General features: G+C 46.2%; 2 protein-coding genes across 2 annotated transcripts in view; one reads left to right on the plus strand and one right to left on the minus strand.

The window, feature by feature from the left end:
- LOC308310591 (chemokine-like protein TAFA-5) overlaps positions 1 to 21,418 on the minus strand; it is a gene marked incomplete at both ends in the record, with an annotated part of 119,216 nt that overhangs the window by 41,092 nt on the left and 56,706 nt on the right. Inside the window, one exon of the mRNA XM_080756977.1 lies at positions 19,809 to 19,958. Within this exon, the coding sequence (XP_080613103.1) occupies positions 19,809 to 19,958 (150 nt within the window). The remainder of the gene's footprint in view (positions 1 to 19,808; positions 19,959 to 21,418) is intronic.
- On the plus strand, positions 9,121 to 11,028 carry LOC308310559 (sodium- and chloride-dependent creatine transporter 1-like; the record flags this gene model as incomplete). The annotated part of the gene is made up of 1 exon (XM_080756946.1): positions 9,121 to 11,028. The coding sequence occupies one exon, from the start codon at positions 9,121 to 9,123 to the stop codon at positions 11,026 to 11,028; it is 1,908 nt and encodes a 635-aa protein (XP_080613072.1).

The raw sequence follows: 21,418 nt of genomic DNA on the forward strand, positions 1-21,418 counted from the left end.
CCCCAAACAGCACTGATGACCAACTGTGTTCAGGTGCGGGACAATGATTGCCCACCCAATCAGAAATGATATCTGGTACAGATATTTTGTGATATTTTTTTTTATATTGGCTAAAAAACAAATATTCCCCATAACTTTTGATTGATTGGGGTGGGCAGGGGGTGATCGACACACGTTTAGGTGCAGGGCTGGCCCTGATCGACATCTCCTTTTATATAGCTGCAGCACAGTGCACTCTCAATGAGACACAATGAGACCCACATTTGTACAGTGTCTGATTGAAACTTTTTTTAAGCCTGCATTCATTTAGCTTGCGATGCAGACCTGTGTGCCTGCGTGTGCGTGTGTGTGTGTGTGTGTGTGTGTGTGCGTGCCGTGCCGTGCCGTGCCGTGCATGCGTCCGTGCGAGGACCTCATAGCAGTCATGGTTAACCCATTCTGACCTGAGATCAGATTCATACGAGGTTTCCACTGGACACACACTGGTCTGATGAACCCATTCTGACCTGAGATCAGATTCTAAAAAAAATGTCAGTCGTTCTTCGATTTTTCAAAAATAGCAGACCTACAAGCTCGTAGCGCGCCACTCGGTGGCGCGCTATGAGCTTGTAGATCTGCTATTTTTCAATAGCTAAAGCATAACATGATGCTAACACCAAAATGGGTTCCCGTTCAGAATGGGTTAACAACAGAGGACAAACGTTATCAGGGGGGGCTTCTCCTCACGTTTCACGGAAAAACGGTTCCTGTTCGGTGTTTCGGAGTGCTTGCTTCGAAAGAGGGATTAATGCATGGATGCGGGGCGTTGCGTGATGCAGCGCCGGCAGGCATGCAAAGCATGGCTATAAAGGCCCACATGACGGAACGTTTGAACCAGACAAAAGGAGTGCGTTCCTGTGGGAGACTCGTCGGCTCCTCTCAGGAGGCAGGACAAAGTCAACACGAGGAGGTACCGCCGCTAAGCCTTCTGGGAGCAAGCCACCCACCAGAGACGGGGGGGGGGGGGGTTGTGCTGAGCAGGGGGGGGGGCAACTTGAACGAGAGAGAACTGTGCGTGTATGCGTGTGCATGCATGCCAAAACAAACAAATGACCAGTATGCCAAATTCCACTTTAATGCAGCTGTCAGGTATACTGAGTGAAGTGTTTGACTCCATGGCGGGTGCTTCTGATGTAACAGAAGAACCTGCATGGTGTGTGTGTGTGTGTGTGTGTGTGTGTGTGTGTGTGTGTGTGTGTGTGTGGGGGGGGGGGGGCTTTACTGTTCTGTGTGCATGTTGTTCAATCCGTTGCCATGGCGATCTGGGGAAGAAGCAATTGGCTGAGGATCCGTTTCTGTTAAGTTGCTAATTCAAAGGGAAGCACGCGCATGTGTGTGTGTGTGTGTGTGTGTGTGTGTGTGTGTGCGGGTGTGTACGTACGTGGAAAATGGCATGCGTGGGTCTTCAGTTACTCCCGTTCCTATAGCCTACTGTATGCCACCATCTATATCGCCGACAATTATTTTTCTTCCTCGACAGCCAAAAGTCCTTTGACAAAGTGCGTTAGTGCGTTTACGGGTGCGAGGTTCTCTAATTTGTCTCCTTATCCGTTGTGTGTTGTCTGTGACTGTGAGAACGTGTTTGCAGGTGTTCACACACACACACTCACACACACACACACACGCGCACACTCACACGCATGCACACGTGCGTCACGCTTCAGCCCTCGTTTGGCGGCGCTCTCTTTGTCCGCCCCCAAACACCTGCATGTACGTGTCGGCATGGCTGTGGCCTAGAACAGCGGTTCCCAAAGTGGGGTCCAGGGACCCCTAGTGGTCCTTGAGTGAGTTACAGGCGGTCCCCAGCTAAATGATAGTTAGGAAACAAATGGACCCTTATGGGTCTGACTGTAACTCTGAGATTGTACGATTCGTACACTCTCAGAGTTTGATTTTACTTCATACATTGGGGTCCCAGAGACATAAATGCCATTAAATAGGGGACAATAGCCTAATTCAAGTCAAACCGCGGGCCCTTGAAATGAAAATGGTTGAAAATCTTTGCCAGAGCCGTAAAACAAATCTTCTCTTATGGGGGTCCTTGGCATATGTGATCAAAAGGTTGGTCCGCAGGCTAATTGAGTATAATTTAGCTGGGGGTCCTTGACATGAAAAAGTTTGGGAGCATTTAGGAGAGGATTTGAAAGGACGGATATTGATCTGTTTTCTAATTACATGGGGCTCTGTGAGTCTGTGATGTGTGAGTCTCTGTGTGGTGCGTTCATTGTGTTGCAATGGTGTGGTACGCGAACGTGGAGAAAATGATCTGTGTTCCATTTGATCCAATTCAACTTTTACTTTAAACCCATTGCCCACTGTGCGAAGCACAAAGAAAACTGCACAAAGAAAACGCTTATAAAACCACTGTCATCACATCGCCATCGCCTAAGAACTATTTTGTTCTAAATATCCAACAGGTTGACAGAATTTACATTGTTAATGTTACGGACACATATCCGTACACATTCTAACCGGAAATATCGCTCTACACATTTTGTTTACAGACATTACACAGTAACATTCTGATAATTACCCCGCAAATTATGAACTGTAAGCGGCCGTCTTTTCTTTCAGGAAGGAAGCTTTCTTTGGCAGCCCGTAGCTCGTATATCTGGCCAGCAAGTTCACTCAAAGCCGGAGTCAAAAGTGGATTGTTTTCCCTGCATGGCCTGCTTTCACAATTCAACCGTATTTTAACACCGTAGAGCTATACTGTGGGGGTGAGGGGTGTGGGGTGGATGGCCTAGTTGTTATAGAGGCTATTGTAACACCATAAGGCAGTTTCATGTCCTCCCGTTAAAGCCAACGTTTGTGTATAAATAACCATTCCATCTTATAGAGGGAGACCGAACTCCCTTCTGACTTTGTTGAGTCATCCCGAGTCGAGGAAGAGCATCTGCAAAACAGCCGAAAGGCTTAACGCTTTGCATGGTGGGGAATCAGCATGCTATACCTTCATAAAAAACAAACTGAGTGGTACTGTACTGTACTGTACTGTACTGTACTGTACTGTACTGTACTGTACTGTACTGTACTGTACTGTACTGTACTGTACTGTACTGTACTGTACTGTACTGTACTGTACTGTACAAGCCCTCCTCCCTGGCCTCTGTGTGTGTGGTCATTTCAAAAAGTTTTTATTTAAATACCTGTTAAGCGTCGTACGAAGCCAACTCGAGTCGTGACAAATCATGACAACAAACACAATATTTTGGACCAAACAAATAATTACAAAGAAGAAAAAACAACAACAAAAGGGTTGTAACCATGCCGATTTGTTCTTCTTTCTAATTATTCGTTCGGCCCCAAAACGTTGTGTTTATTGTCATGATTTGTCACGGCAAAGAGTTGGCTTTGTCCGCGGCGTAAACGTCTTTAAATAAATACTTTTTGAAAAGTCCACGAGGAAAATGAACGGGGGGTTTCTGCAAAACCCCAGGGAAGGCATGGCCGGACGACGTGCACTTGGCGTGACTTCGACAGCTCGGCTGGAGGGACGCGAGTCCGCGACCCATTTGGACAGCTGAGGCCCTCGAAGCACCACGTCCAGGTTAAGTGCTCAGGCCGAGAGTCACCTCCCCTGGGGACGACAACCCCACTGGCAGTAATCGCTCTAGAATCGGGAGAGATTTGCGTGTTTGCCCGGCCAAGTGGCGCTCACTTGCCTCCGGCCGTGGGGGCACACGCACGCACGCACACACGCACGCACATGCATGCACACGCACACTCACACACACACACCCCATCAAGCTGGATGAGACCATATCGTCCCTATAGCAGACGGGGGGGGAAATTGTTAACTTCTCAGAAAGTGGACAAAAAAGGTTATTTTCTTCCCAGAAAGTGGACAAAAAAGGTTATTTTCTTCCCAGAAAGTGGACAAAAAAGGTTATTTTCTTCCCAGAAAGTGGACAAAAAAAGGTTCTTTTCTACCATTTTCTGGGAAAAGTCACATGCAGGTCTTCCACCCTGACAGACCTTTTATTTTCCCGAAAAGGGAGAGAAACAAAATGGAGGGAGAGCAGAGCATGTCAAAGACAGCATAAAGTAAGTCAAGATATCCGCATTACGCCTACACATATAGGCCCTTATTTATCAACGTGGTGTACACCCCAAAATTGGGTGTACAACATGGTGTACACCGGGTGTACACCATGTTGATAAATAAGGGCCATACTGTAGCAAAAGACCGGCAGATACAGCATAATTATGTAGCCTACATGATGTTAAGCTGTAAGGTGCAAAAGACATATTGGTATATATAGTCCACTCCACATAAGTGGCAGCCTGGCCGATCAGTGCCAGTTCAAGGCACAAATCAGCATGGGGACATTTTCCAAAGGGGGTATACTTTATTTCTCCAACAACCTAGTACTGTAACATATGCTGTATATGTTACTCGCCTATATACTATAAGCACAGTGATGCGTTGAAAAAAGCTACAAGTATAGGCTACAATTATGCACACCACCGACCACAAACAAATGTCGAGGATGTCTTCTGCGCATTACCCTGTATTTCTATTTACTTTTAAATTAATTAGAAAATATTCACAATACTCATGAAGAACATAATGTTAATATTTGTAAAACAAAATATTGGTAGGGTGTATATAGGGTACTACTGGCCAATCTGGACTGGGTTGTGCACAGAGTCCAATATGGGCGTGCATTGCCCCCCAATGCCCCCCCTGTAGAGCCGCCACTGCTGCCGATGTGTATGATTAGACATGGGGTGCAGGGAAAATAAACGCGGAACTCACAGGGCATAAAAGAGGTTAGAGAAGAAGAAGAAGAGAAATCATCCGCGTGGCATGTCCAAACGGGCTGCTCATAGCACTAAGACGTTCGCCTCACACGCACGCACGTATGCGCATACATGACAGGGCGGGCGGGTGGCATCCGTTCATATTGTCAGATTACTCGGCCCGACTTTCCGACTTCGTTTCTCCGCGTCGCGCAGGTGACTCGTCACACGCAGAGTGTATAAGCGATGCTGAACCCCCTCCGACACCACCACCACACGCCCCCACCCCAACGCACCACGCTGATAGGAACACACTGACACACACTCCGGAGGTAACTCAATCACATGGAATGAGATTGGTGGGTGAGAGAGAGAGAGAGAGAGAGAGAGAGAGAGAGAGAGAGAGACTCACCACATTAGTCTCCATATGATTTATTCTCTCCTCTAGGTGAAGGAGACGGCATTTGTATTCATTTGCCTTTTATTTTTATCCCACATTCATCTTGCCTTCACATTGCCTGTCAGCCACGGCACTAATATTATTTTGGCCATGTGGTGTGGTTCCCATAACCGCTCTTGTAAAAAAAAAAAAAGGGTACCCCCTCCCCTTCCTCCCTGCAGCGTGACAGCGGAGGAGGAGGAGGATGCAGAGCAACAAAGTGACGAAGGTTATACGTGTTATTACTTTTCTTCATTTGAATCCGTTCACTTTATTTATTTTTCTTCAACAAGGGGATTAGGCGGCAGGCGGGCCGCAGGCGGCCCGTGGATCACCAGTTTGACACCCCTGGATTAGGGCTATAAGAGGATCCCAGGGTCGGGAAGGGACGAGGATAACAATGTATTGTCTTCGCACATTGCATGCATGTATAGCCCCATATGTGACTTCAGTCCCGATGAATACTGTGTATATGGCCAGTCAGTGTTGTTGTTTTTTGGCAGCGGATTTGAGTTTTAGTCATAGTCTTTTGAATAGTTTTAATTTAGTTTTATAGTCACATTTTAGTCACCCAGAATGTTTTAGTGTTAGTCTAGTTTTAGTCGACTAAATATCATAACATTTTGGCGACTAAATCTACAGTTGATTTAGTCGAGCAAAATGTATTTTGTATTTTGATCACTTGAGCTTGTAGATCGGCTATTTTCAGCATGCAACCAAGTGTACAATCGCTTATACTGGATCTCTTGTCCACTAGTCCCTTCCTAACATTGTTGTCTAGTTTTTATTTGTTGACAAAATCAATATATTTAGTCATAGTTTTAGTCACCATAGCTTACATTTAGTTTCCATTTAGTTTTCGTCAGTGAAAAAAGGTAGTCGACGAACATTTTTGGTCATAGTTTCAGTCGACGAAAACAACACCAAACGGACCCCCTGTGCTGTGTCCGTTTGGTGGGGCCTCTGCCCCCTCCTATAGCTGTGTCTGTGCTGTGTCCGTTTGTAGGTGGTGGGGCCTCTGCCCCCTCCTATAGCTGTGTCTGTGCTGTGTCCGTTTGTAGGTGGTGGGGCCTCTGCCCCCTCCTAGCTATGTGTCTGTGCTGTGTCCGTTTGTAGGTGGTGGGGCCTCTCCCCCTCCTAGCTGTGTCTGTGCTGTGTCCGTTTGTAGGTGGTGGGGCCTCTCCCCCTCCTAGCTGTGTCTGTGCTGTGTCCGTTTGTAGGTGGTGGGGCCTCTCCCCCTCCTAGCTGTGTCTGTGCTGTGTCCGTTTGTAGGTGGTGGGGCCTCTTCCCCCTCCTAGCTGTTTCTGTGCTGTGTCCGTTTGTTTGCCACCAGTTCCAGGATTCAGCATTTTTTAAAGGTCACTTAGAACAGTGGTTCCCAAAGTGGGTTAGGGTTAGGGTCCTTGAGGGAGTTCCAGCTAAATGATAGTTTGTAACCAAATGGATCCTTTTGGAGGACTATACACTCTCAGAGTTAAATTAACATTGATTTTACAATATAAATAGGTGTCCCAGAGATAGAAATGCCATGTCTGTGGACGCATGTGATGCATGTGATGCATGTGAAAGTGGGGGTCCTTGAAATTAAACGGGTTGAGAATCACTGCTATCACTGAGTCCCTCTCGTCAACTAGTCCCTTCCTATAGCATTTTCATAGCTTAGTCATCATAGCTTAGTTTTCATTTAGTTTTCATCAGTGAAAACACACACACAGACACACACACACACACACACACACACACACACACACAGAATCACAGATGCATGACAACTAGAGATGGGGCAGTACTTAACATGACAGAAGCAAGCAGACACATTCATTATTAAGTTGTTGCGGGTGAAAACCATGTACGTCCATTAACTTTCAAACACATATTTTACAGAACATTGCAAAATAGTATAGCCTTTATTTTCAGTACTTTTGCGGGATACACTTGTACGGCGAAAGTAGGGCATTTCATTTACAGATTTTCCTTGGTTGTTTTACGTTGAAATAACGGAGATACGTACAAGGTTTCTGCCCGACAGCGATGAAATGAAAGCGATGTATACAGATTAAAATGCTAAACCATGCCAATGAAGGTAAATTTAAAAACGGATAGAGAGAGAGAGAGAGCGGGAGAGAGACGGGAACACAACATTGACTACCTAATTATGCATTTTATCATTTCGGTCACAATAGAGTGCTTTGCTTTTGCTTTCGCCGGCCGGTGTACACACACAGCTGTTCCCCCACGGCCTTTAATGAGGGAGATAAAGTATAATCACAGAGACACCTCACATTTACATCCGGTGTTACCGCTGAACAAAGCCCCACTCGCACGTTGTGGTGCCGGGCTGAGGATAGCAGGAAAGACGAGCTCACAACTATAGAGCAACTTACGGGTAAAAAATATATATACCGTATATACTGTATGTGAAATTAAATCCAATTCTGACCCGTTCCAAAATACATTTTCAAATCAGAAAACCAAACCCGGATGGACTGGCCATGACAATTTGGTCCGATTGCATTGCACATATAGCTCAAAATTATTATTATTATTATTTTCTTTTCGTTTTCGAAACATTGCACAAGTTAAACTTAATTGCATTTCTCGTTCACCAGTACTCTTCTTTGTTCTTTGTTCTTTGTACAGCGCGTCGGACTGTTTCCAGCGAGTTCCGGGGTACTGGAGGCTCACCCGGCTTTTTCAGTAAGGGGTTATAGGACCTGTGGTGTGGTGGGAGAGAAATATAAGCCATCCTTGTCACCAATATTGTGTTTGTGAATGATCAGGCCATGATGACACTGCAGGTTGCTAGAGAACTTCACCTTACTTAATAGCTTCACAGTTATAATTTAGCAACAACAACAACAGGCATGGAAGAGAACAACATAAGACTGACCCAATCGATCCCCGAAATCCCAAGGATCATAACAAAAAGGGTATTTTTGGGGGAATCGCGGAGCCCGCCACCCGTGAATTAATTGCTCTACTCACAACACGGTGCGGATGCGCCCAAGCACCCATAAATAGAGCCGTATTAAATTGTTTATGTCAAGGACCGCCACACGGGACCCCGGAAAATGTTGGTCGGATATACCTTTTTTTTCTAAAAAACGAAATAGAAACTGAATAAAAACGATGCTACGCTGAATAAAACAGTGGCTAATACGCTGACAATGTCCGCAATGAATTAAGACTGGACTAAAAATGCTATGGAGTGACTAGTGGAGAAGAGATCCAGTAGAACTAAGACGAGTCATTTTAAGTTTGGTCGTGCTTGGGTGTCATGATTCGAAAATAGCCGATCTACAAGTTCACAATGTGAGCCATGGCGCCATAGTCGATTAAATCAACTGCAGATGTAGTTCACCAAACTCTTATGTCATTTAGTCAACTAAAAATGACTAAAATGAAAACATTTCAGATGACAAAAATGTGACTAAAACTAATTGGCATTTTATTCGAAAGACTGTGACTAAAACTAAATCAAAATTTGCTGTGAAAATGACAACTGGTTATACAGCATTGGGTTACACATGTACATTCCACAAATCTCTCTCTGTCTGTGCATCTCATTTGTGCCTCTACGGTTTGTTGCCAAATATGGAGCTAAATGGAGGGCTAAAGCAGCGTGACGTCACAGTTCCCAGTGGTGACGTATCTTGACGCCGCAATTTAAGGCTGCGTTGTCGTCTTCTTCAGTGAAACTGATTATTTTGTTGACTGACTCACATCAATCGACTGATAACCAGTAGCCCGGACTTTGTTAGTTTAAGGAGAGACAACCAGAAGCTTACACTTAACAGGGGACCGTAAGGCTGAATATAGAAGAGACCGAAGAGGGGTTGTGTGCAACCTGCTATAGTCACTTCTTACAGCATCGCCAAAGTAAGAGGTGACAAAGAATGGAGGCTCAGGGACCGGAGAAAGACGGCTTGGAGGAGATTCTGGTGACAAAGAAGGAGAAAGATGGCTTGGCGGCGACGAAGAAGACATCACTGGTGCGGGGCGACGACACCCCGGCGAGACAGACCTGGTCCCACCAGCTGGACTTCATCATGTCGTGCATGGGCTTCGCCGTGGGCCTGGGCAACGTGTGGCGCTTCCCCTACCTGTGCTACAAGAACGGCGGCGGCGTGTTCCTGATCCCCTACCTGCTGCTCGTGTTCCTGGCGGGCATTCCCATCTTCTTCCTGGAGATCTCCGTGGGCCAGTTCATGAAGGCGGGGGGCGTCAAGGTGTGGGACATCGCCCCTCTGTTCAACGGCCTGGGCTACGCCTCCATGGTGCTGACGCTGCTCTTCAACACCTACTACATCATCATCATAGCGTGGTCCTTTTACTACCTGATAGTGTCCCTGACCTCCACCTTCACCTGGTCCGCGCTGCCCTGGAGCACCTGCGGCAACGCGTGGAACACGGAGATGTGCGTGCTGGACGTCGACAGGGGAAAGTGCCTGTTGAACGGAACCCTCATGGGGAACGTCAGCGCGTCGACGTGCGAGGACCTCGCTCGCCACGCGCGGTCGCCCGTCACCGAGTTCTGGGAGAGGAAGGTGCTGAGCATCTCGGGCGGCTTGGAGCAGCCCGGCATGCTCAGCTGGGAGCTGACGTTGTGTCTGCTGGCCGCGTGGGTCATCGTGTATTTCTGCGTGTGGAAGGGAGTCAAGTCCGTCGGCAAGGTCGCGTACTTCACGGCGATGTTCCCCTACGTGATCCTCGCCGTCCTGCTGGTCAGAGGACTCACGCTCGACGGAGCTTACGCCGGCATCATGTACTACCTGAACCCGGACTGGTCCAAACTGGGCGACGCGCACATCTGGATCGACGCCGCGACTCAGATCTTCTTCTCCTACTCCATCGGAATGGGAGCCCTGAGCGTCCTGGGAGGCTACAACCGCTTCCACTACGACTGCTACAGAGACGCCTACGTCCTCTCCCTGATAAACAGCGGGACCAGCTTCTTGGCCGGGTTCGTCGTCTTCGCCATCCTGGGATTCATGGCCAACGAGCAAGGGGTGAGCATCTCCGAGGTGGCCGAGTCAGGCCCGGGGCTGGCGTTCATCGCGTACCCCAAAGCGGTGACCATGATGCCCGGAGCGCAAATCTGGGCCTCGCTGTTCTTCTTCATGCTGCTGCTGCTGGGCGTGGGCAGCCAGTTCGCGGCCGTGGAAGGGTTCATCGCTGCGACGCTGGACCTGCTTCCCAGGCGCTTCGACCATCGCTACCGGCGGGAGGTCCTCGCGGGACTGTACTCCCTGCTGTGCTTCGTCATCGGCCTCTCCATGATCACGGAGGGGGGTCTGTACGTGTTCCAGCTGTACGACTACTACGCCGTCACGGGAATCACGCTGCTCTGGCAGGCGTCGTGGCAATGCGTCGTGGTGGCCTGGGTCTACGGCGCCGACCGCTTCATGGGCGACGTCGCTCACATGATCGGCTACAAGCCGCGGCTGGCGTGGGGGATCAAATGCTGCTGGTCCTTCCTCAGCCCCGGCATCTGCGCGGGCGTCTTCATCTTCTACCTGGTGACCTACACGCCGATGACCTACAACAAGACGTACGTGTATCCGTGGTGGGCCGAGGTGATCGGATGGTGCCTGTCTCTGTCCTCGATCGTGTGCATGCCCGCCGTCGTGCTGTGGAAGCTCTGCCGCGCCGGGGGCACGCTCCGGGAGCGCTGGGCCCGCCTGACCGCTCCCGTGTGGGGTCCCCATCACCTGGAGAACATGTCCCCGGACACGGAGATGAAGTCCTGGGGCATCGAGGACAAGGGAGCATTGTCGGGGATAGATGACGAGAGTGTCGTTTAGGCCTGACTATTACAAGATTGTGCGTGCAAGCGTGTCTGAAAGCAGGTATAGCTGCTATAGTATTGGAAGAGTAGCTGCCCTATACCGTACAAATGGGAAAGTGCCGTTCCCTTTATGAAAGAGTAAAAACAAAACAAAACAAAAAAACAACAAAAACAGAACAACACATTTTGAACACTATACTACATTGCCGTGTGTGGACGATAGAGAGGATCGACCCACAATGTATATGTATTTATTTTTTGGAGGGTAAAGGCCTGGGAAGCCTTTACTTAATGTGTAGCTACAGTGTAAGGATGAAACAAAAACGAAATAAAATCACACTTGTGTGAAGTGAAGGTGGCTGCCACATGACGCCTCAATGTGTGTTTAACCGCTGTAAACAAACATTAAGAGTCCATAGACTTGGTTGCCTTACGACGTCATTTCAAAAGCCAGACATTGGAGGACGGAGCGCCTCTCAAACATCAAGTGAGACGCCCTTGTTTGCTTTTGTACGTTATACGGGGGGGGGGGGGGGGCATGCTTAAAGCAGACATAAAAAAACCATAGACTTGGGCTGCCGCATGACATCACTGGGCAGCGTGCTTATCTTTGGGGGGACATATTTGGGAGCAAGCTAAATGTGGGGGTGACGGGCAGCAAAACAGTCTAAATAAATAAATAAAAAGATTCTCTCCACCACACCTCCACCTAAACGCTATGCGGGCAGAGAAGCCAATACGTTGGCCTCTTCCTAAAAGAGAGACAGCTTGCTCTTACTCCACCATCCATGTTCAACCACTTATCTGTAGTCTGGTCGCGGGAAGAAAAAAAAAATCTGCGCCTTGGTCTGCCCCGAGGTCTCCTCTCAGTGGGACATCATGCATCGAGGACCTCCCTATAGGGAGACGCTCGAGAGGCATCCTAAAACCAGATGCCCGAACCACCAAAGCTGGCTCCTTTCCAGGTGAAGAAGCCTATACTTTGAGTCCCTCTCGTGTGACTGAACTCACCCAATCTCTACCAACCACCCGTCGTCGAAGAAAGCTAATTTTGTCCGCTTGTATTCGCGACCTTATTCTTTCGGTCATGACCCACACTTCATGACCATGGGTGAGGGTATAGGAACGAAGATTGCTCGGTAGATTTAGAGCTTTGCCTTTGCGCTCAACTCTTTTCGTCACAACAGTGCAGTACAGTGACTGCAATACCGCCCTTGCTCTTAAGTATATAAGCTTGCTCTTACTGACTCAACACATGCACTGAACACCCCTAGTTTTTTGTTTGTATTCTTTCTTTTTTTCCCCTTTTTTTGAGAGGCATGTCCAGCTTTTGGTCTGTGTTTTCGCCAAAAGTGACGAAAGATTGGCCCGGAATGATATCTGTGATGATTTGATTGGTTGAGCACGGAATGTGACGTATGATGATGTATGATGATGTATGATGATACGAGCGCCCCTCACTTCACACGGGTGTGAGCCTGAGGTGTTTTTTTTTGCCTGCACATTTGTACAAAAGCAAAATCACTGCACATGCCTTTTGAACATGGAACGCCTTCGCCCCCAAGGACTCACCCCTGGGGATCCTCGGACCTGGAACCAATAGCTTAGGTGGCGCAGATTAAGGGAACACTGTTTATTAGGGTGACTCGATCGAGCCCCCTGTAACTGAGAACACCCCACCCCCACCCATGCACCCACCCACGGCAAAGAAAAAAAAATGGATCGAAGAATAACGTGGCTGAAAGCAATTAGTGGAATATGTTGAATGTAAGAGCTTTTCACGGCAATCTCATGTGCTTATCAAGCACTTCTGAAAACATGAAAGCAACTTCCAGTGGCCTCTTTCCTCTTCGACCCAGATTAATTACAAAATAAAAGGAGGAGAAAAAAGACACACACACACACACACACACAGAGCAAAGACGCACAATAATAGGGCATCAATAACCCATGACGTTATCAACAACTCGGAACCTGCGAACACCTGGGCCCACTTCATCATTGCAACACCTTCCAGATTTATGACGGCGGAGGTACAACCGGTTCCGGGCAGAAGGGCTACGTCGGTAATGCAGTTCTATTAACAGAGAGCGAGGGAGAGAGGGTAGGGGGGATAGGTCAGCCAGAAACCTCGTATCTCCATTCGTGTTTTCTCTTTGCTCATGAATGAATAATGTCGTTGTATGACACAGCCACACAATAGCCATTCCACAAGCCCTGCGCAAAGTGCCGCCGCATGTGAGATGTTTTTGAAAAAAATTAAAGAGATGATATCCCCAAAATATGGACACCAAGTTGAAAGTGGTCACGACCTTCGGAGGGTTTAATAAGTATTTAGCCAAATAAATATACTCTAACCTTTTTTTTCCTTCTTTTTTTAGGGCTGGTATATGTCAGGCTTTTATTTTTATTTTTTCACACTATACTATAGGCTATCATCCAAGGTATTCAATATTTAGTGTGAGAGTATGCATATATATATAGCATGATGACTGGTGCATACATGCACCCCGGAGTAAGACCCGTACACTGTATGCATTTTGCCACTACTGTGCTACTAACTGCCATCTGGGAAAACATGCACACAAGCTACTACTGTATACTGAACACATACGGCTGATTGCAGTGATGGATTGCAGATTAAAGCATATAGATCCTGGTCAAATATTGCTCGCATGCAAGTGGAATTCGCTCTGTCAAATTTGTGCTCGAGTTAAAGTACTTCAAATTAGGAGTGGCACGATTATGAAATTATGACCAATAATCCAATCTCCCGATTATTTGCAGGGTCATATCTGCCGATACAGGTTCTGACTGATTCCGAGATTACACAGAGGACCACAATGGAAACAATCCTAGGCCCTATAGGGGCTTGGCCCAAAGCCCTTCTAATAAATGAAATAATAAATCAATCAATAAATAGCCTATACTCTTTTCCAAGTGTCTGTTTTCACAACTGAATGACTACTACTGTAAATGAGAGCACATACATTAAATGTAGAAAATTTTAAAGTTTAGTTGTACTTGCATCATTTGATTTGGCTTTTGTTCTAGACTAGAGTTACTAGACACTTTAGTAAACACTCTTTTAGTAAACTCTTTCAAAGAAAAATTGCTGGTGAAAACCGATTAAATAATCTGTATTATTTTGAGACCGTTCCGATATGGCATTTTTATGGCCGATATGGCCTATTCTGATTTACTTAAAATGTATTATTGAATAATTCAAAATTACAAAGTACAAAATGTAGGTTTTCCAGACTTGTAAAGAGAATAGAATCAATAGTGAAAATAACATACCTACAAGCGTCACAATGCGCTGTGAGCTTATAGACCAGATATTTTCATTATTTAATTAATTGAAATAGGTTGGTAAATTATATTCATATGCGCTTATATACTACTAAATACTACAAAAAAAACTACTCAGTAAAGTACAGATGATGTACTGTCTCTGCAAACATTCACGTTAAAATGTAGGAGATTAATTAATTCTTTGTCCGGTAAAATACAATCCTGTCGGCCAAGGTGGCCGGCCCAATACGCCCAGCGGAAACCCTAATATTATTTTATTAATCAATAGCCTACTGATTTATGCACACTCAAAATTATTCACAATCTAGCTGTTTCATAACTTTCATTTGTCTCGAAAACCTCGGACGAAGTGCTTGGTTTAAATTTCATTTAATTTCTTGTAATTATCATCAACGTTCCCTCGCAAATACGCTTCATGTTCCGTATCACTCAATCTTATGTTATTATAATTTGTCTCAGCAAGTCAGAGAAAAAAACCCTCCATAATCATACTACTACCCACAGAGAAGCACTCATTTTGGGATAGTTGCTTCTGTAGCCCGCTGTAACCAGCCTGGAGAAGAGTTAAGACACGCCCCTCGCAACTAGCCACCGACGCTAGCTCTGTTTCGCTATGAAAATTGCAAAAACGGTCAGCTCAATTATGCTCAATTAGAAAACGCAACGTGTGATAGCTGAAATATCACAGGTCATGGTCGTTAACAAAGTTATGTATTTACTCCCTTAATAAAGTGTTTAATATGGTAATTCCCACAGCCACTTTTCAATGTATTCCTATAGGGGGGGGGGGGGGGGGGAGACAAATGATTCCCGTGATGACACGCCATTTTGACTCGTCATTTTCCGAGGTGAATGGGCGGTGCTTCTTCTGACAGCTCTGACAGTTTTAACCGTATGGTATGGACCAGATACAACATGTTACTGACGCTTTAAGTTATCTGTCAATGTATAAAAAGGCTCTATTTGATTTACATGTTGTACCATCTTAGTAAATCCATGGTAACACTGCATTTGACTGTGGAGAAACACATCAAGGCAAGGTTAATGGGGTATGGCTGCTGTGTTGTAACTGGCACAGAATGAAAGGCTGCGATGGCGTGCGTTTGTATTATGTTCATGCTAATGTACTGCACTGCGTGGCAGTTTGCTTCCACCCTACAGGGAAAACATACATGACTGTCGTCTTTGTATTATATTTTGTCGTGTTGTGCTGAAAAAAAGTAGACTGGGAAAAAAAAAAAGCTGTTTGTGTCATTGTGCGTGTGTGCGTGTGTGCGTGCGTGTAAACCCGCTGAGAACACACTTTGATACAATTTGGAGAATTGGAGCTCTGGAGAAGTAAAGTAAGGTTCTGGAAACAAATCTAAGAATACCCAAGAACAAAAATAATACAGAGCAACTCGTTCTAGACTTTCATTTGTTCTCACTATCTTGGGGAAGGAACTAGGCTATTTCTATTTTTATTATTATTATTATTATTTTACCAGCAATGCTATGCAGAAATACCAAGACCTGTTTTCAAGACTTTACTATAGAGTAAATGGCCTCGAAATTAGTCTATGTGTACCAAAAGTAAAAGCACTCACTATGCAGAAGTTTTTTTTGTTAAAAACCTTTCAGAATGTTGTAAATACCACTGTCTTATATAATAATAATAATAATCATTAAAGCTGCAAGCAGCGATGACCGAGCGTGCAAGTTGCAGGCAAATATTGACTATGGAGCAGATAACTTTTCATCGTTAAGGTCTTTTGTGTACGCTGAGCGAGTTTTTTGTGGAACGGACCTTCCTGCTAGGAGTTTGTTAAAGTGTGACCCGTGGAAATATAAATAAATTGTGCCAAAACGCCAAAATAAATTAAAAATGACATCCGTGTACCGAATTTCATACATGTAGGTGAAACCGTATTGTGGGGCTTGAAGCACAAATATGTGTAGGGGGTGCTGTTGAGCCATTGGGCCACGCCCCTTTTTGAGACGATTACATTCAGTAATTTTACGCCACTTGTGATGTGTGTGCAAATTTCGCAACTTTTCGAGTACGTTTAGCACCTCAAAAACGTGATTCATTCGGGGGAAATAATCAAACAATCATTGTGATTTCAATAGGGCTTTGCACTACTGTGCAGTGCTTGGGCCCTAAAAATACACAAAGTAACTCGAGTCGTAACTAGTATGTCAAATCATTGTAGTGAAGTAAAAAAATCAAACAAAACATAATTTGCCCCTGAGATGTAGTGGGTTAGAACTTAGAAGTATAAAGTATTGAACAAAGGGATGTACAGGTATGCGAGTAAATTACAAATACCTCGAAACTGTATACTCTACCAGTGGTGACGTGCTAACAGCAGCAGCCTGCCACCCAGATACTGTGCTTCTGAGCTGTCTTAGTGCTTCTCAAACTTGATATGTATTCAGCTAGCGAACTCGTGCCCAGGAGGGAGGGAGAGAGAGAGAGAGAGAGAGAGAGAGGGTGTGTTGCAGGTCAGTGGGTCGTGCTGGACAGACACTCATGCTGATATAGTCAAGTGTGCTATGCTCAAGAATAAATGCTCCTCATGAGTCTACGTTTAAATTCAGAGTTGAATTAACACCACCTCCTACACACACACACACACACACACACACACACACACACACACACACACACACACACACACACACACAACCTCCTTGACACGGATCCCTCGAGTTCTGGTTCCAACAAGCACAGGGAAAACAATTTAAAAGAAAGAAAAAGCATGCAAGTTCAAAGCGAGTTATTTGCTATTTTCCCTCGTCACCTTGCAAAGAAGTGAGTCATAGTTTGTTGGGGGACAGTGACCAATTTCATCTCTCTGGCTTTAGTTGTGTGACAGAGAATGACTGGAGGATGACGGCACAGGAATGAAACCAACAGCCTTGACAGTGTCTGTTATAGTGCAATAAACATTACCAGAGTACTGAGAGAGGGAGCAAGCAGGGCAGAACTAGCCGTGTTGTTGATTAAATATCCACCTGAAAAGGTTACACTTCCTCTGACAAAAATGATTAGACAGACAGACAGCCAGACAGATAGATCTAGAACAGTAATAAACGGTGCATAGAAACACAATTGTGGAACTCACTAAAACAGCTAGCCTAGAGCTAGGACGCAATAACAAACTCAAAAACTCTAAATCTGAATATTGGAGGCACCATTCGATATGACAAGTGAAAGCCTAAATATTGCACCTGTTTAAATACAGCTGCAGTACTGGCAACACAATGAAGCATGCATAATATATAAGTTGTGGAGTAAAGAGAACAATATTTGCCTCTGAGATGCAGTGGAGTAATCTGTGCAACTTGTTGGGAAGCCAATATTGATTCCCATTTGGGTGGCAGAGCTTCAGAAGGGAGGAGTGACTCCTGAGGCTGAGATTTGGAGGGTTTGGCAGTGGTGTTGGTGTGTAACATTGTGTGACATTTAGACATTTAGCTGCTCAAGTGAAAAAAAGGGCACCTTGTGCGGCGCGTGGAACTGGCCGGTTGCCCTAATAGTGTGAGTGTAATTTATAGATTTTTGGGCCTAAATAATATATTGGAAGCTTTTTATCAAGAATTGATCAATGTCACCATGGTCCACATACTGTACAGTGTACACTGTATATAGGCACATTGGGCATATTGCTGTCCAGAGGGAAAAGGGCAGGTGCTCTAGCACCGCCTATAGTGTCAATCTGTGCACGCCACTGGTGTAAGAGGCCTCTCAGTGGGTGGTGGAGGAGAGAGAGAGAACTGTCCTTCCCCTGTGGTTGATCTGACAAACAACCCGGTCATTTACGACCTGAAGCGCTGCCAGAAGCACGAGAACGTCCATTTTTACTGTTATTTCAACTGGGCCATTTGTGTCAATGCCGATGACGCGACACTCAAGCACAGCAACAGTTACTGTAGTGTAGGTAATCAAACGTCAGTCACACAGACATCCCACCCTGGAGAAATGCATTTCAATAGGTAAAGAAAATGCAATGAACGCACGCACACACACACACACACACACACACACACACACACACACACACACACACACACTGTAATATGACACATATTTCCTATAAATCCACATGTAGATATGGAACCTGAATAGGGCATATTGTTATGCAACATATATTCGACATATTTGCCATATATTGGCATATTATGTTCATATCCTGCAAATGAGGTCTGTTCAACACGTGGGGAAATCGTACTTTTCTTCCAATTCCCCCGACTCCTGGGATATGGCCTTCAACAAACTGGATTCAATGCCACCTTTTGAACAGTTTAAATCCTATAGTTATACCCATTGTGTATCTAATTGTATTACCTGTATTGTTAATTATGCAACAGGTCGTTTTGAGGAAGCAATGTGATTGGTTAAAATAAAAACCAACAATTCAGTCGCGCTTAATTTCTCTCAGAGCACAGCAGACTCTGTGGCTAGGCTAGGTAGTTTCTTGGGACATTTGTGGTCGTAGTGGCTATACATCTGTCATTGAGAAATTATTATTTTTCAGCATTCTCTTAGTTTTAAGGGTAACTGTTGTGTAATTGCAATATTACACTCAAGGCGAGTTCCTATTAATGACGTTGAAGAACACCCTCTCGTGTAATATTGCTTAATTGACCTGGTATTTTGCTTATGTTTTTTACTATTTGCTTGTATTCATTGGGCTAATGTTTGTTGTGTTGTGTTGTGTTTTGCACAGAGGCCAACGTGCATGCCAAAGGACCTCCGACCACCTACGCCTGCCCCTCCTGTGTGACGAGGTCTGACAACCACAATAATCAACTCATACATTCTATTTGGAGCAACGTCATCGTCGACATCGACAGGCAGTAAGTGTGTGTGTGTGTGTGTGTGTGTGTGTGTGTGTGTGTGTGGGGGGGGGGGGGGGTGTGTATGTATGTATGGTACTATAGCATACCATACAAATCGGGCCCCCGGATTGGAGTTTTCCTCAACTCGCCTCTGGCCTCATATAGATCACAATATTGTTTCTATCGCTTTTTAAGTGGTGCAACCACTTCTACATCCAACTTTGTCCGTGTACCTGTGTACCTGTGTGTGTGTGTCTTTGAGCACGAGTATGTTACGTATTTATACCAGTAGGGGGAGCCAGAAACAGAGAGAGGGGTAGTGCTGTGTCTGTAATGAGAGAGAGAGAGAGAGAGAGAGAGAGAGAGAGAGAGAGAGAGAGGGGGGGGGGGGGGGGGGGGGGGAATTGCACCACTTGGTTCACATTTGGTTCATTTTTTTGTGCCCAAAGAATCTCCAAGTTGATATATATTTGGCTGCGGCAGACCGCCCTGCACCTCCCCATCCGAAAAAAATTCTGTTCCAGGGACCCCCCACAGAAGCCCCCAGACAGCAACGATATGTAAAAAAAAAAAAAAAAAAAACAGCCAATGCCCACATAGCCCCAACACAACACCCCCGCCCTTATACACCGTCACCATCGCAGCATATAATCTTACCGTCTACGCAGGCGGGCCTGGCTCTCGTGGTCCCGGCGATTTGGCCCTTCTTACAGGCACAGCGGGCGGTCTGTCTGGCGACGGTCCGCCGCGGCTGGCTGCTGTCCCTGTCCAGCGTCACGATCTCACACGTCCCCGCCGCCAGCTGGCCTGCAAAGGCACAACAACACACCCAAAACCAACATGGCAGCCGGTCAGTCAGGGGAGGGAGGGAGGACGCCGAAACACTCACACTTGTTGAGTAAGTGTGTGTTTGTGTGTGTGCGAAAGTGCCTGACCGTTCGGTCTCAAACTTGGGCATGTGTCTGCCTGAAATCTGAAAATCTGCTTATAGACCCATCCGCTTATTTGCCACATGGCTTTATGCAATGTCTGTGCCGCCAACTGAAGACTCACCGCTTGCGGGTAATTACATATGTATGCCATGTAATGTCCATGTATAGGAAATGATCAATGTCATCAGGGTGTTTTTTTGTCTTCATTGTCTGACAAACACCTCTCGGTCAAAGTTATTTGAAGCGGACAGTGCACTGGGTTGTATACACACTAGATGCGCCACCGCCCTCATTTCCATTACCTCTCGACATCGGGAGAGAGAGAAACAAGGGACACAAATATTTTTTTGCAGCTTTAAGGCTATACCTGACCATTACCGCGTCCACCTCTTATCGGGGCCCCGACTCCATTAAGGCAAACGTGCTCATTAAACCACGGGGCAAAAAAGCATGCATACTGATGGACTTTTTAATTGCTGGCCCACATTTCTCCGCTGGATTCGGTGAGATGACCTTTTTGCCCCCTGTACCGGGGTGGCCCTCCCTTGTGTTGCTGACAAATTAACCTCTATCTATTGTGTGCGGGGAGGGGGGGTGGTGGTGGTGGTGGTGGTGGTGGGGGACCTCCAGTCATCCCGGGACGGTATTATCAGGGCCATAATTGTGATTGGCACGGGGACGGAAGTCGTGATTAAACCTGGGGGGGGGGGGGGGGGGGTTGGGGGGCTTAAAGTCGTGCTCACCTCGGTGGCCGGCTTAATGAAGTGAGCCCTGCCGAGGTCAGGGCCAGGGTAATGGGGATCTGTCACCGCTCGGCGCGGTTCAACATCCTGCTTGCTCATTTTAACTCTGAGAGTGTTTGCAATACTCTCAGAGTGCACGCACGCACACCGGTGTGTGTGTGTGTGTGTGCGTGCGTGCGTGCGTGCCTGCGCGTGTGTGGTCCTAGTGACGGCATGTACTGCACACATGCATGCCGTAACCGTATTTATTTATTGATTTAAGTGCTTATTGGAACACTTAGGCAGCAAAGAGCTTCACGTTCAAAGAGCGAACAACAGCGTAATCCAACAATACGATTCCCACAATTGCACCATTAATAGAAGGACAATACGAGTGGACAGGGAAATGCAACAATGGGAAGAGGATTTAAAAACTAAACATGATTGAGGAATGGATGGGTTGTGCGTGCGTGCGTGCGTGCGTGCGTGCGTGCGTGCGTGCGTGCGTGCGTGCGTGCGTGCGTGCATGCTTGTGTGTGTGTGTGTGTGTGTGTGTGTGTGTGTGTGTGTGTGTGTGTGTGCACTATTGGATTTTGTGTACTGCCATTGCTCT

Source organism: Protomyctophum bolini, assembly GCF_963924005.1.
Source record: "Protomyctophum bolini genome assembly, chromosome: 23".
Lineage (NCBI taxonomy): Eukaryota > Metazoa > Chordata > Actinopteri > Myctophiformes > Myctophidae > Protomyctophum > Protomyctophum bolini.